At 34.8% G+C, this 16,267-nt stretch overlaps 2 protein-coding genes and 1 long non-coding RNA gene across 3 annotated transcripts; 2 read left to right on the top strand and 1 right to left on the bottom strand.

Moving 5' to 3' along the window:
- Positions 1-481: 481 nt before the first annotated feature.
- Positions 482-1,913, top strand: LOC128670197 (uncharacterized). The gene is made up of 3 exons (XR_008404738.1): positions 482-601; positions 929-1,056; positions 1,734-1,913. It is a non-coding gene; the product is annotated as an uncharacterized LOC128670197 (long non-coding RNA).
- A 612-nt stretch (positions 1,914-2,525) lies between these two features.
- LOC128669709 (gustatory receptor for sugar taste 64e-like) lies at positions 2,526-6,913 on the top strand. Its single transcript, XM_053744762.1, has 7 exons — positions 2,526-2,645; positions 2,980-3,099; positions 3,258-3,418; positions 3,952-4,005; positions 4,390-4,546; positions 6,147-6,236; positions 6,624-6,913. Exons 1-7 carry the CDS (start codon positions 2,526-2,528, stop codon positions 6,675-6,677), a joined length of 756 nt encoding a protein of 251 aa, XP_053600737.1. The 3' UTR covers positions 6,678-6,913.
- Positions 6,914-11,174: 4,261 nt separating this feature from the next.
- Positions 11,175-13,661, bottom strand: cyp33 (cyclophilin-33). The gene is made up of 5 exons (XM_053745746.2): positions 13,342-13,661; positions 12,753-12,944; positions 12,141-12,344; positions 11,678-11,850; positions 11,175-11,331 (listed from the first exon to the last, which is right to left on the bottom strand). Exons 1-5 carry the CDS (start codon positions 13,549-13,551, stop codon positions 11,187-11,189), a joined length of 924 nt encoding a protein of 307 aa, XP_053601721.1. The 5' UTR covers positions 13,552-13,661; the 3' UTR covers positions 11,175-11,186.
- Positions 13,662-16,267: the final 2,606 nt, after the last annotated feature.

The raw sequence follows: 16,267 nt of genomic DNA on the forward strand, positions 1-16,267 counted from the left end.
ACTTGCTCCACAGGTAGAAGTCGTCTGCATGGGTACCTCACTCTCATCATTTCAGCCGTCAAACAGCAGTGCTTGCTTTGTTCTGTTCTGCTTTGAAGGGTGAGAGAGACAGTGTAATTACAGGTTACTGTGGCAAAAGATCACAAAGTAAGTGTTGTAAGCGTTGACAGGCTGTGGTGACCACTTACCATCTGTTTAATTATTCTATCGATATAATAAAGCTACGTAATCATTTCTTCATGTATAAATAACTTACATCCAAGTGTCAAACCGTACTCAGTGATATATTATGCAAAGCCAAAGTGTGGTTTGATAAACAAGAAAATCATAACACTCATGTTATCGACAAGTATGACACTTCTATTGTAAGAAGTAAACATCTAAAAATACATACTGTTTACAGTGTAGTGCATAGGTAAAATATTATTCATAAATTTAACGTAATGTCGCTCAAGCAGGTCGGGACTGTGTCGTCGCGATTCAGAAATCGACTGAAAAATTTGAACGGAGACTTCTATAGTTGTATAAAATGGCCTTTGTTATGTTATAAATGTTTTTACGTGTTCCCCGTCTCGTTAGGAGAATATCACAGGGAAAATAAGTATGTTTTTGTTTGTTATATTTTTATTTAATAAAGAGAGATGAATTCTAACTAATTATAATGCCTACTGCCGAACTCAGGCCGACGCGAACGCTTGAATATTGTGTAGTTTGTATAAGGCTTTTATTAACAGTAATGACAAGCAGCAATGTATAACGTCTAGTAGTAATCGATAAACATTATTATCACAAAGTTTGTTAGAAACTATAATAAGGATCTCATACAGTCATCCGGCGACAGGTTGAGGAGATATGTATGTTATATACCAGTTTAGTTAGAAGTAAGAAAGAAAGGAAATGTATGAAAAATTATTAATTTTCTTTCCAGTTTCTCCTTCAATTGGTTATCACCATACATGATTTTGGTCAACATACCATTTGTGATTATTCAAGCAGTGACCGCATGTATATACTGTTTTGACACAATATCCAGAGGATATACCTTTCCAGTATTAAGTAAGACATTTTTTTTTGTTCTAATCTTTTGAAATGTTTATCAATATATCTATCTAGCTGCACTCGAAAACACAAATACTTATTCTATTTACCCAGATAATTTGTAGTAAATCAACAAAAAGGTTGACATTTTGTGAGTATTTTTCAAGAAACACACATTTATTACACAAGTAAAACTTTTAGATTTTCTTGTGGTTAAACAACACTAAGAATGGTGGTGCAGACTGATTACCTTAGAATAAGTGTCTCCGCAACCACCCACAACACTATGAAATAAACACGCGCGCATAGTTCAGTTACGAATTCGGTCTACACCAGAATTAAGTTTAAGAAACATTCCAAAACTGTTGCAATTAGTCTTGATAATTTTCTTTTTTTTTTTCGTTATCAAAAGGGCATTATTTTAGTTTTATTTAAATAATTTGGGATTTGTATGAAAAATGCAAGTTTTAGGTAATCATAAGTATCATCATCATCATGAGGTGCCAGCTTCGAATTGAAGTTTGGAGGTCAGCATACGGAAACCCTCGCGGCTTTGGGCCGCTATTTTCAATTGGTTGTATCTAAGTCCGGTCCAATCCTTTATGTCATCAAACCATTTTCATAATACAAGTTTTAGGTAATCATAAGGCAAGCCGGGTTTCAGATGATATTTACTTTTAATTATTAATAAACAGCACTGACAGTAAACTACATGTGTGGGCTCATAACGTCACTACTAATAATGAAGTTTGCCAAGCATTTTCAAAAATTGTACAAGAAAATTGTGTCAATTGAACAAAAGTTACCGCCGGTCAAGGGAAACAGCCGCGTTGTTCACAGCTTACCGGCAATCCTGGTTGTGGGATGTGGCTTGACATTTTGTGAGTATTTTTCTAGAAACACACATTTATTACACAAGTAAAACTTTTAGATTTTCTTGTGGTTAAACAACACTAAAAATATACCAAAAAGAAAGTCTTTTTTTAACATATTTTAACAATAATTGTTATCAATTTTTCTTCAATTTTGACACAAGTTTTTATCGTCGTCGGGAAAAGCTTGTGGCAAAAATATCATATCCGTGTAGACCATTGTGGCATTCCCACGTTAGGAATCCTAGGACAATGCTTCCAGCACCTAGGTACACCATTAGGTCATGCTTATCATAACGCCCATATAGTAACATGGAAATTATCAGCTCTGTAGGACATTCAATTTGCCGCCTATTATTGGTCGATTTAAAATAAATGAACTCAGCTGTTCAATTATATCCAAATCAAATTTCATCAAGATAGGCCCAATTATTTAGTGAATGTGTAAAAGACCAACTTTCGCATTTGTAAATTTAGGAAGCATTGCTTTTTCTATTTTTATTATTTTAAGCATATAGGGTATATCTAGCATTATTTGGTTTCGGAAGTGTTAATAAACTAAATAATCACCATTTTTCAGTCGGCTGTGTACTTAACATAATGTATCTTTTCCACATGGCAACACATTGTACACCACAAAATGGCGCACCAGTGTTGAAAATATACTTCGACCTTATATTTGTTTCTATATTCCGTTACATAGACTTCAGTTATGTTGCTGCTGGCATTTTTCAGGTAATTCTTGTGCAACTATTTTTATATCATTACATAGTATAAAACAAAGTCAGCTTCCGCTGTCTGTGTATCCCTATATGCTTAAATCTTGAAATTGATGAGGATGATTTTGATGAGGGTTTTTTTTTTAATAGATAGAGTGAGCAAAGAGGAAGGTTTAAATGTTTATAACATTCGTAATATTGCACAGCGAAGTCGGAGCGTGTCGCTAGTTTCTTTATAGAATACAAATGTTTCAACAATATTTAATTGTTGTCATTCAACTTATTAAACCATAATATTATAGCTATTTAATTTACTCTGTTTACTATTTTATTGGAAAATCTCATTTCAGATTGTCAAAATTCAATTTTCAATGCTGGCAACACTGAACAACGTACTCATAATAGCTTGCAGTGCGTACCTCGAAAATAGGTTCAATCATTTGAACACTATCATAGCAAAAGATCAAGAGGTAATCAATCGTATTGAAAGAAAAATTACACTATAATTTTACGAAATCATCCTTTCCTACCACTACCACATTGTAACAAAAAGCACTTACTACTATAATAATACAAGTAATAGTCTATTAGTTTAAAGTTTGTTTAGAATAACATTTCTTGTTTACAGGACAATACAACTACATCTATGGACTGGCATAAAATAAGGGATCACTACGGACAACTAACAAAACTAGTGAAAATCATAGACAAAAGAATTAACCCAATAGTTTTCCTGTCCTTCTTTTCAGATCTATACAACTTATGTCTACAGTGTTACTATGTCGTAAGGTGATTTTCTTTGGCAATATTCCAAGCCAAGTTTTTTTTATTTTATCTAGTGAATTTAAAAAAAAACTATAGGTACATTAATTTTGAAAATAGAATGAGATGAAAAAATTATTGAATCGGGCGGGAAATGATTACGTATTTCTATCGAATGATTTTCAAACCAAAGATTAATTTTCAGCCAGAACTCTCGATGAAGGTTCAAAATAAAAAAGTTATGATATTTTTAACATAATAATATATTTCTTTTTGCGTCGTCGAAAATGTGAAACTTTATGTCATTCAAGCAAGGTCTCAGCTGTTTATATGCAAAAATTATTCTATTCTTCTTTCTTTTTTTAAATAACGGTAGAACATTTTGTGTTTAGAGACTAAATATCTAATCGTAAATTGTCGTAAAGTGATATTTTTAGGAATACGAGTAAGCAAGTATTATGTATATCAAATAGAATAAATAAAGCCTTTTACAAAAACAAATCCAACACTTTTGTGAAATGTTCTTTTATGATAACTTTTTATATACTTTTGCTTTTTAGCAGGCGGAATTATTACTACTTGGTGAACTACTCAGACTGCATCCAAGAACAGAGGTAAGTATATAATATGTATTTTGGAATTGAATTTGTTACTAGAATATTCTATACTTATTACCTTAAATATACTTATATTATATTATTATAGTTACTAGGTTCCATTTTCATAAAATTTCGCATACATATTGTAACTAATGTGCAATATATAAACAATGTGCCTATTATTAAAAAATTTAAACAAATGACGTTAAAACAAAATGTCGTGTTTTTCGTTTTTCTGCGCAGGTTAAAGTTAGTAAGAAAGTTGCAACTAGTATATTTTTTATTGTCAAATTCCCATGAAATAGGTAGATACACTACGGCGTCACTTTTATTATGTAGGTATAATTTTCAAAGATCGCTCTTTTCTAATCTTTATTTAAAGTTCCTTTTTATTTCTAGTGGCCTACTTCAAACGAGGTTTTATAAGCCATTTGCCGCCGTGTTTACCTTTATCAAAATGATATCCGTCTCAATACTATGTGCTCGTCTGTACACGTCCAGTCGACGACCTCTTAGCTGTTTGCACACTGTCCCGAAGGCAGCCTACAATAATGATGTAAGTAGACAGAATCCACAAGTAAAACACGAAGGTACAATATCTGAAACTTATTACGGAGAAACTCGTTCAGCGCTTTCTCTGTGAAAAGTTTCATTAAAATTTCACTAGTACAAACGTCCAGGGAGTAATCAATCAAATACATGAGACTTATTAATAACTCGTGTCACCAATTTTACATTTGCTGTCGAAGTGAAAGTACGCATAAAGACGGCAGCAAATTGGTGTTCAATCCAGAGGAAATAATAAATGAAATAATAATAATAAAAATAAAATAGTAATTTATTCCAGTAATCTTGATTACATTATAAGGCTAGGACTTCCCAGTGAGTAATCTAATGATACTCGTGATGGGAATGACCTGCTACTTCCTTAAAAGTATACGTAATACTTTTACAATGAATTTGAAAGTTTATTAACGCTGACCTATGATCTCAAACTGTGGGGCAGTTACTTCGGTTCTGCAAAGGTACAGGCATATTTAAAGGGTCGCCGTCAACATAGGGTTACCCGCACTCCAAAATGGGGTTTAGGTGAAATAGTCCCAGAATGGGAGGACCGATTACCCATCTGGTGCTTGCGCTCGCGTCCCCAACCATAAAATAATAATAATATTACTAACGCTGACCGAAGGAGACCACCAAAAGAAGAGGTCATCCAGTAGATATCTGATCAGGGTGCATATCGGTCATAACTGGATGAGGAAGGCTAGGCACCAGAGATATTGCGAAGATGTCCGAAATGGATGAAGTAAGGGCTGCAATTATGATAATGTTTAACGCCGACTCAGATAGTTCTTTAATAGATACATTCTGAGTAAATAGGTGTTTTTACATACATCCTCATCAGAACAGATTCAAGTAAACTCTAAACTCCTATCCGTAGGATTAAACGCGTCATTCAGTCGTTAAGATTCGTCCTAAACAAACTGACAAACATCGTAAGTTAAATGAAAACTTGTAAAGAGGACCGGCTCTATTTTTAGTTCACCGTTCACAGACTTCACAATACTTTCATTCATCAGCATGAAAGGAAAAATCTCTGCCAGTCAGATATATAAATAACCGGAGGATGAGTAGAAAGACCGTGTCTATCCTTATCTTTATTTGTTAATTACCCTTTGTGGCATGTGGTTCCATCCTAAGCTAAAGTCGAGCGTCTGCCTCGCTCGAGGCCGCGCAATTGAAGTCGCTACCTCAACCTGTGGCCCTCCGCTACACGAGACAATTTCGTCGCCGCAAGCCGAGCAACATTTTGTCAGATTTTTGGCCCGTAGGTACTCAAAGGAGCCGTGGGTTAGGGACGTCGTCGGTGCTCATGTCTTTAAAATTTTGAAAGCTATCGCCACCTTCAAACTAGTGAATGGATACACGGCTCTATGATAGGTCTACTCCATGTGGATAATATACGAGGCGACCAAAAAACATAGCCTTGGCACGTGACAAGCAACAATATCATTCCCAAGAAGGGTTGACTTCATCCAGACTGGTTGTGAAATCAAATGTGAATCTTAAATTTTTTAATATTTTTTACACTACCAACGCAACAAAAAAAACGCATCAAGGATGGGACAGACTATATTATTTATTCCCATTCGCAGGCGCATCGCTTCATGGAGCAAGTATATCATTCAAAAATCGCTCTGAGTGGCTTCGAATTTTTTTACATTACCAAAGAAATGATGATCACGGCAAGTATAATCAATGAGTATAAATTATGTGTGAGAGTTTGTTTTAATATTTACAGTTTAATTCTTATTTTTCATATGAGAGAAAGTGGTTTGCCAAAGATTTCCTTGTCCCATACATCATGATAAATTGATATTGTTTATTTTTCTTCAAGCAAAACTATCAAATGTTTCGTAATACCTCTTTTTAACCGGCTTCCGAAAAGGAGGAGTTTTTATGTTCGAGTGATATTTTTTTATAAACACATATTGTGAAAGAAGAAATAAAGAAAGAAAAATCGTTTATTTGGTTACGAACAAAACTTGAATTACAATCGAAACAAAAAATTAATAACAAAATAACTAGAGCTTTTTTAGTAGTATTTACTTTATAAGTATTACTTTTTTCAGGTATTGGGGATTTTGGTTACATACGAACTCGTTTTAATACAACTAAAATCGTAAATATTTGAAATAGTGTGAAAATTTGTATGTTTGTTCTTCTTTCAAGACAAAACGGAGATTTGAATTGAGGTGATTTTTTAGTATGAAGGAAGACTGTTTGAGATCTAGAGAGTAGGCTAGAAGCCGCGGGCTACATCCAGTCTAGTGCCTATATACATATAGTAACTTCGTGTGACTTATATTTACGATGCTTGTACCTATTATGCATATTTAATTATATCGTTTCAAATATAAACAGCTGCAATTATACTAAATCTTTCCTTTCCATCCCTCGGCACACAGACTTTACTTTTGCGCTTAATTTGTTACGCTAAGGGGCTTTATTCTGATAGTAAATGAAAGGTTGTTATCATAGGTCTCTGTTGACACAAGCCGTGTTGGATATTGACCGGCCCTTGTTACGGTTAGCTTAGCTTAGTCTAGTGTTAACTAATCCTATGTAAAACTATGTAGTTTTACATAATAACATGATCGGTGTTTACTTTTTCCTTTAGTTGAAGCACAGCCGTGATGTAACCGGGAAAACGCGAGAACGTGAGAGTCGAGTTTCCGAAGAATAACTTATAACAACTGTGGTTCTTTGAATAATGTTGAAGAAAACTTACAAGTCAAAGTGACTTAACTATAAAGGCGCTATTGGCCGTACACTAGCCCCATTCTCACATTTTTATCAATTTCCTAATAATATATAATATCTTAACAGATTATGCCACACTAGTTGAACAATTTTAGCAGAAAGTAATAGTTTTCTAAGTATAATACAGTTTGGTAGACTAAACTGATTTTGATGGCTACAATACTGTAATGAAAAACTTTCTAATAAAATTCTATATCGTGCGTTCTCGTAGCTTGGAGGCATCTTCGGATCGTCTTTTTTCCATGTGAGCCCGACTTCGTAATGCCCGTCCTTCCATGTTATAGGGCTGTTGATGATGGCTCTGTTGCCCTTTTGTTCTTTTCTGACACCTAGTAGACGTTATTCCAAGGGAATCCATGCGGAAATGTGCTTCAATTGTCATGAAGCAATATACAATGTGGTAAAATTCTTTATACTTACATTTGTCAAGATATTTTTAATTTTTTACTGAAGAAACAAAATAAATTGATAAAAATGCGTAAGTGTGCGGCTATATAGCGCCGTAAGTGAAAACATTTGCATCTTTATTTCCGTGTCTGGTTGGACTGGACAGCTCCAACAAAGTACAGACGAGCGTAATAACAGAAATGAATTGATAAGACAAGGTTGGGCAATTCGCTCGCGAAACTTAACCCCTTTGAAGTTGTGGTACAAAGGCGAAGAACGAACGAAGATACATTTTAGATCTACTAGAAGGTATAAAAGCTGCGATAAAGAAACTCAATAGCATTTTTTTCTCTGTCAAGGAATCTTGATATTGTATAAAAAAAATACGAGACTTGACAGAAAATATATCACACTATCACGGCAGTTCACCGAACCTGGCGGATTCGGCATACTTTGCTGGATTTTTATTGCTATAAATAAAAGCACTCATACAAACTACGCAATGTTGTTGCATTCGCATCGGCATATGTCCGAGTTCGGCGATTAGATAAGCCAAGCCATGCAATGAAAGGTAGACAGACATCAAGTGATGCGGGGCCTGGATACACGGCAGTTTTCGTTTTTCGTTCGGAAAGTAATGGAGCCATATCAGACCCGCTTACCGCACTCGTCTGCCCCAAATCCCGCGTACCGTAACACAGCTTTTAACTAAGTAGACCTCTATATTAGTCACTTGTCCTGAGAATTTAGGTTGTATATCTAATTTTCGATAAATATGAAATGTTCGTGTAAGAAGTATAACCTATGTGTAATTATCCACTTCCAGTAGAAATCGACTGTATAAAAGCCACAAGCATCTCTAATCTTGGTAAGACACTTTAGGCTTCGCAACTATGCTATAATTTGAATGAAATGAGAAATTATTTGATTTCAAATTAGCCTATTATTTAATGAAGGCAAGCTAAAAAAGATTTATTGTAAAGTGTAAGATTAGCTAATTATTGATTTATACTATTATACTTGTACTTATTTCATTAACTTAACGACAATGACTTCTATGTCTGACAAAATAAATAAATGATTGATTGACTATTAAATTATCTCGTATTCTACCCTAATTGTTTATTTATTAAACTTTTAGTAACAATCTAAGTACTTAGTTTAGTAGGTATCGTACATATTTTATTTTTTAAAGGCGGAGTTTTCTATCTGAGTAAATATCAAAATAATACCAGATAGATACTTATCAATAAAGTTTCTAAACAACAGTTTCGTCAACAAACGTTTCAGATCAGTTGGCATTTTGCCTGTTTTTAAACAGACAAGGTCAGCTACGAGTTGTTGTTTCTGCAGAAGTAGAATAAATAAATAAATAGAATAAATCTTATATTTAAATCGTGCTACGTTGAAGCCTGATAGTACACGTGTCGTGTAAAGCGAACAACCTAGCAATTATGCTAGTAATGCTGTAGGATAAGATCGTGTCGCCGTGTCGATGGCAAATCCGGAAAACGCTACACACTGGCTAATGAATCATTTCATTCCAGACTGAACATTTCGATTTGGCTTCATCAGAAGCTTCCATCGTGTAAGCCATCGAGTACATGTAGGTACCTATAATGAGCCATTTATTGCGAGGAGATAGGATAAGATTAACCCAGAAAGTGCCGACTTAATGTAAAATATAAATGCGTGGCCACTGGTCTGACAACTAAGGATACTGAAGACTGCAAATAGAATATAATTCGTCATATATTAAATGGACGAGTAAACTTCTGTCAAGGTTCGTCCATCTGTAAGTGCCTACTTATGTAGGAAAAATACTGTCTTTAGTATTTTTAGTAGACTCTTGTCCTTTGTCTTCATAAAATTAACTAGGTACTAGATGTTGCCCGGCGCTTCGCTCCCGTGGGAGTTTTGAGATAATATTGCTAGCAATCTGGATAATGTAGGTAGGTACCTACCCGTCCAATGGTGAAAGAATTTTTGAAATCGGTTCGGTAGTTTCGAAGATTTCCGCCTCAAACATAAGTACCACACAAACGCTTACCTTTTTATAATAATAGTATAAATATAGACATAAAACCCTCACAGAACAGTAAATTGCAACGGCTAGTGTATATTATTTACCTACCTTACATTTGGAAAGGGTTGTCCGAAGTAAATTAGGAACTCCATCGGCAAAGTTAAAACCGCAAGATTTACTGCAACTCCGACAACATGCATTTCAACTTAGATTTATTTGCTATTTACTTGCAAATTGTAGGTACCTACTATTCCTATGTCTCGAGTTCATTTTGTGTGCTGAAATAGATGCTAACTGGATTTTTCCCGATGCTTCGCCCGCGTGAATTAATGATGCTATGAATCTAAATGAAAAAATAAATAATGAGGAGAATATGCTGATAACATAGTAAGTAAGCCTATTTATTTATTCTGCACATCGTGTTTGGGTCATAGGATTACACAGTCTTACCAAATACTCGGAGCAAATAGGCTGTGACAGACGGCCGGACAGACAAACGGACGCACGACTAATCCTATAAGTCATATAATCCTAAAAATTCAGAAATAGTTAAAAAAATTAAAGGGATTTATCTCAAAATTTATCACGGTGTGTTTTGAGAGTTCCTGCTAATTTAATATTTTTTTTTTTAATAAAAAGCTTAAAGCTGCTAAAACGGATGTACAATCTCATAATTAAAGTTAAACGAGGTCTTTTTCTTTTGGAACTTTTAGGATAAAACTTTTTATCCGCTTGTTCTCATTTTCTTATCGAGTCTACAAAAGAAATAACAATGTTTTTTGTGAAATAAAAGGTGTTTCTGGAATTAATTTATGAAAAGGATCGGAAGCGTGTAACAGGCTTTTGAGTAAAGTGATCACGTGGTCATTTATATCGGATTAGTTATAGGTCGGGCCACAGGATATGTATGTACCTACGTCGGACAGCCGTTTGACTACCAGCCACTATAGTCGGCCATTTAACTGACATTCAACATCATATTCCTGTTGCAGTTTCGCCTGTGACACCCTTTTATTCTATCTAAGCCCCTCCGGGTCTATACATATAACAAATACCTTTATATTTTAAAGATTCGGCGCCGCAGCGCCCGCCTGCCTTATCTTAACCCCCGAGTTAATTCATTAGCTGCGCTCCGGGGCTTCGCTCCAATGGGAATTTCAGGATAAATAGAAACATAGGCAAAAACATACGTCCTCACAGACTTTCGTATATTTTTGTTAATTCAAGGTTTTATTTCCTTTCGTACAACATCGAGATTGTGGGTCTCACCACTCGCTTATCTGCCACAAATCCATCATTCTCGCCGCAGTAACTAGCTATCGGACAGTCTTCTAGCCTATATAGCTCAGGACATAGTCAGACAGACTAGATAGAAGATTAAAAATACCTAAATATTTCGTCATCGGGTTTGGAGATTCGAGACCGTATCAAATAAAATAAAATAACGTGATGTTTTAAATCATTGTAATTCACCACAATTACTTATAATAAGTTTGGCAGAGGTCTTCCCACTTTTGCTTCCATAACGCTCCATCTTCTTGAGCACGTCCAGACCTGATATCACGTGACCGAATACCACGTGCTTGTTGTCTAGCCAATCCGTCCTGGAAGTAATATAAGATTTGATTATAGACTAGATGTTGCCCGGTGCTTCGCTCCCGTAAGAATTTTGAGACAAAATATAGCAATCTTGGATAATGTACCTTTCTAATGGTGAAAGATTTTTTGAAATCGGTTCAGTAGTTTCGGAGATTACCCGCCTCAAACATACAAACTCACAAAGCCACAAACTCACAAACGCTTACCTCTTTATAATAATAGTATAGATTTAGACAGTCGCGTAGCGTCCTTTGGATACCTATCCAAAGGACTAAACTAAGCGTTTGTTCTGTATGTATGTGAGAGAGAGAAAGAACCTAAGTTGAAAGAATTAAGATTTTTTTTACTCACTTCGCTGTACACAAGAAGAACTGTGACCCATTAGTGTTAGGTCCCGAGTTCGCCATACTGAGTATCCCGGGCCCTGTGTGTTTTAATGTGAAATTCTCATCATCGAATTTCCTTCCATAGATGGATTTGCCGCCTGTCCCGTTATGGTTTGTGAAGTCGCCGCCTTGGCACATCTGAGTTGCAAGGCTAAGGTTGTTGCTATTTAAATAACACAATATCTCAATAAAAGATTTCTCGATTTAGTTCCATATTAGCTTTTGCCCACACTGTCCCTGTCAATTTCTCCCAATTTTTCAAAAATCATCTCAATCGAATTTTGACCATTTTGACGTGAAGAACAAACACACAAACACATTTTTTATTTTTTTCAGGGAAAAATTCTATTCAATTTGTGTAACAATCTTGGTTTAGTTTATAAAATTAAAACATGCAAATAATTAAAACTGAAGAACGAAAAGGATACAAAATCTGGAATGATTCTGTGAAAGCTGCTGCCCTGGTAACCGAACCCTTTTTCATGTGTACACAGTGCTCTAAAGTTTTCGGCTGTCCTCGGAACAATGTCAGCTCTCAGCATGATGATTATCCTGCCAATCTCTTGTTTGCCGACGCAGATGTCGAAATAAACTTGAGGATTCCGCTTTTCGGCTGGCTTTGCTGGCACTGGCTGGAATGTTTGAAAAAGATTTTTGTTTTCTATTAATTGTACTTTTTACTTTTACAAATATAATTTTTTTAGTATTTCATTATTTCCTTCATTTAAAATTATCTTATCATCAACCATTTTAGACTCTATGTCCAACCATAAAGGGAAGGCCAGTTTATGTCCCAAAGATGGGGGCCATTTTAAAATGGCTGATTATGATGATGACAGTGAAAAATATAGATATTCAGTCATCTTTATTGTCACTAAATTTTTAATAATATTTTCATTTCTTTTGTCTGATAATAGGCTTGTTAAACTCTTCAAAATCAAAATGATTGATAAGACGCTTAAATATTTTTTGTAACAGTGAAAGTCTAAGAAAGAACTCTTGTTGTATTTGATTGTTTGTGACTGTGTTGCCATACATACATTGTCAACATCCATCTTCTGTTTAGGTTCACTCTCATCGCCATCCTTCTCTTTATTTAACGCTAGTGTCTCCCCTGCGTGCTTCTGCAACCAGTTGTCATCCGACCAGACCGGCCGGGTGGATCCTTCCTTGATACGCTGAGGGGCTGCTATGTTAACCCGGATTGTTCTGCCGAACAGTTCCGAGTCATTCTGAAATATTTACAAGATTTTATTTTAAAATCTATTAATTAAACTTATAAACATAAAAACAATATGTTTACTACATAATATATATAGATGAAATCACTTAGTACTTACTTATATTTCTTATAGAAGTAGCAAGTAAGAAATATTTCATATGTAGGTTTGCTTTGTCTACATGTATATAGGTATTAAATTATTTACGACTAATCATTTAAATAACAAATTAGTATACACTAGGAAATCATAGAGCACCATTAAAACATGGATTTAACAGTGAAATCGATATGAAAATTTACATACTTTGATGATGAAATATTATGGTATGACAGACTTAGCTTTATGAGACTAGATTGTCAGTAAGACTAGATTTGTTTAAAGCAATCAAAGATATGTCCCAACTCACCATGTTATCAATCGCTGCCGCTGCGTCCTCAGCATTTTCAAACTCAATAAAAGCAAAACCCCTATGTTTCTCAGTCTCATAATCTAAGGGTATCTGGACATCCACCAAATCGCCAAAGGGAACGAAAGCAGCATTTAAAACTTTCTCATCAACTTCTTCTGCAAGACCACCAACGTATATTGTACGTTTGGAATTTGGTTTGCTAGTCATCTTTTAACATCTATTTAATAACTTTTGTTGTAATAATCTTTAAACCGGATAACCTACAAAACTCCACAGAAAAATATACAAACCAAACCACAACAAATAAACCCTGACACTGACTGACTGTCATGACATGACATGTGATGTCACAGTGGTGACATTGACAGTAGGTAATTAAGTGTTGTCAGCTTTGTAACAATCGAAATGCTTGGGGCTCGTATTTATAGATACCATTATTATTATTAACCAGCATGTACTGCTTTACTGCTTACTGTAGTTCCTTTATAGCTTCACTTTTTATTTTGTATTATCTTAATATATATGAACTTGCGCGCACAAACAACATAAATTTTCATAATGATTAACAGGGATACATTTTATTATTTTTCCCTATGAATTTTTTTATGAGCTCAAGTTCATATTTATTATGATAAATAATAAAAAGTGAAGCTATAAAGGAACTGCAGTAAGCATTAAACATACTTTGGATAAGAACAGTAACCAAAAATATTTTAACCCGAATTAATGTGTAGTATAACTGAGCATGAAACAACAACTAACCAATATAATATTTACGGTTTCCAAAAAATTTACCTTTTAATAATTTCGGTGTTTCGGTACGGTACTAAATCCACTCAATCAAGCAAAGCCCACAGCTCAAAATTCTGGTAAATTTTATGGACTGGCAAAATTCAGTTATATAATCATAGACGATCGATTTACATAGAATTAACGCCAAAGACAACTAACAGCGATGGCGGCAAACAGTTAACGAATGGATTAAATGAAAATACAAAATGTATGAGAGCTTGAATACCTTTGTAGATTACGTAAAAAATATGTGTATTACCACCTTCTTGATTGCATTTGTGAGATTTCAGAACATTGAGTGGTATGTAAGAAAACTAAAGACTAGCGAACTTAAATGAGATAGAAGATTTCCATACAACTTCCCGGCCAAATCCGGCTAATCTCATAGGTACAAAGTGACAAATTAACCCGGGCACACGGCGAGTGACAAAATACTTATATTAAGCAAAGTCCCGTTTCTTATCGTGTATTTCTAATATACTTACGCACTTATTTTCCTTGTATGATTATCGATTTCTCTCTCTACATAGGTATTGCGAAAAGGACAAATTCATCTTTGCTCCAAGCCAGTTCAATCCAACTATCCAATGTAACAGTAGGTAAAAATGCATTCCAAGCCCGCCTAGATTTAGTTAGATACCTAAATGGGTTAGCATAACCTTTCACTATCTCAAAATCTACCACCGTCGTCCACCAATAAGCCTGCTATCCAGTTAAACGTGGCATTTGACGCAAGTGTCTTATCGCACAAAAGGATTCGCGCAATTGACTTTCGCGCATGTGTCTTTTGGGCAAAACGATTCGCGCAACTGTCTGTAAGTACTAATTGCGGAATTTACTTTAATACTATTATCGAAGTACATAAGTAATATTTCGCTAGGTACATTGGATTTGTGTGATGTTTTATTTCCCTATCTACTTATAAGAATAATCAATTCTATTCATGTCAAGTCAAGAATAATATATAAGAATATCAAGAATAATATAATATACCTAATCAATACCTAAACCAAATAGGTACTTAGGTAGATAGGTGGGTAGATACGTAAATATGTTAGATAAATATATACATAACGTGCACAATTCAAATCTATAGTCTGGTACATTTCTGTCATGTTTTGCATCAATTTATTCTTTTAATGCAGCTACTGAGCATAAAATTACCTCGCACATGATATGGACCATTAAAATGGCAGTAATCGAACAAAAAATAGTTTCGCAGAACATTTGCCAATCCAGTACTGGATTCTAATCTAGCTAAACGTGCCTGATAATCGTGTCGCATTATAATGCCAACCAACGACCTATTACGAGTATCGATTATGGCTATAACAAGACGAGCCTTTGCCTAGAGGTAAAGTGACCAATAGGGATGTTACTGTGTTCGAATTTACCGGATATCCGATACAAATATATCCGATCAGGGAATCGTATGGTCAGTACCTATCCGAAATAATATCTATATCCAGGAAGTTGTAAGACAACGCAGAACAAAGCAGAGATTGTATGAAGTTTCGATGTACGTTAACGCACGTTATCAATAACTATAGAAAACAATGGAACTACAACTACAACTTGCTGTGTCGTTGCAACGGAGCACGACTGACCAATGGGGCATGGCTCTTACAGTTACAACGCTTCCAGTGACGATATTTTTGATTTTTTATATATATGAGTATAGTCTTTCTTGGAAACCTATTACTAAGAAAAATCATTTATGCCTACTTTTACTAATGCATCTAGATCCAGATCCGAAATTTTGTAACTACATATAACATCCTTAGAATCAAAGTCTCATGCAGTTATGAATTGAATCGTCACTATTAGTTATGTTCACTCAATTTAATTGCTCTCAATTTGTTTAAGTCTTGAAGAAGCAAAAAAATATTTATCGAAGTAGCTAATATCATCTTAGATTCTACTTACATGTAGGTACCTAACTCTGTAGCACCCATGGATTTAATAAGTACTTCGTATGGAGTACCTACTAATTCCATGGTTAGTACCTACCTATCACGTGCGCAGAAACATCCTTTCGAAATCAAGTAGATTAGTACTTAAGTCAATTTTTGTTTGTGTCTAGACATTCCAATTGAAGCTCCTCTAATTTGGTAGCCGTTTGTTGTGCAGT

The sequence above is a fragment of the Plodia interpunctella genome, chromosome 5 (assembly GCF_027563975.2).
Source record: "Plodia interpunctella isolate USDA-ARS_2022_Savannah chromosome 5, ilPloInte3.2, whole genome shotgun sequence".
NCBI lineage: Eukaryota > Metazoa > Arthropoda > Insecta > Lepidoptera > Pyralidae > Plodia > Plodia interpunctella.

Excerpts from the sequence above, each read along its gene's own strand:
- cyp33 (XM_053745746.2), bottom strand. The coding sequence starts at position 13,551 with ATGACTAGCAAACCAAATTCCAAACGTACAATATACGTTGGTGGTCTT. Across the intron at positions 11,851-12,140 it reads ACAGAATCATTCCAGATTTT|ATGTGCCAAGGCGGCGACTT; the intron begins GTATCCTTTTCG and ends CTTGCAACTCAG. Across the intron at positions 11,332-11,677 it reads TTCTTCTTGTGTACAGCGAA|GACGGATTGGCTAGACAACA; the intron begins GTGAGTAAAAAA and ends TATTACTTCCAG.
- LOC128669709 (XM_053744762.1), top strand. The coding sequence starts at position 2,526 with ATGGCAACACATTGTACACCACAAAATGGCGCACCAGTGTTGAAAATA. Across the intron at positions 2,646-2,979 it reads TTGCTGCTGGCATTTTTCAG|ATTGTCAAAATTCAATTTTC; the intron begins GTAATTCTTGTG and ends ATCTCATTTCAG. Across the intron at positions 6,237-6,623 it reads CCAAAGAAATGATGATCACG|GTATTGGGGATTTTGGTTAC; the intron begins GCAAGTATAATC and ends TACTTTTTTCAG.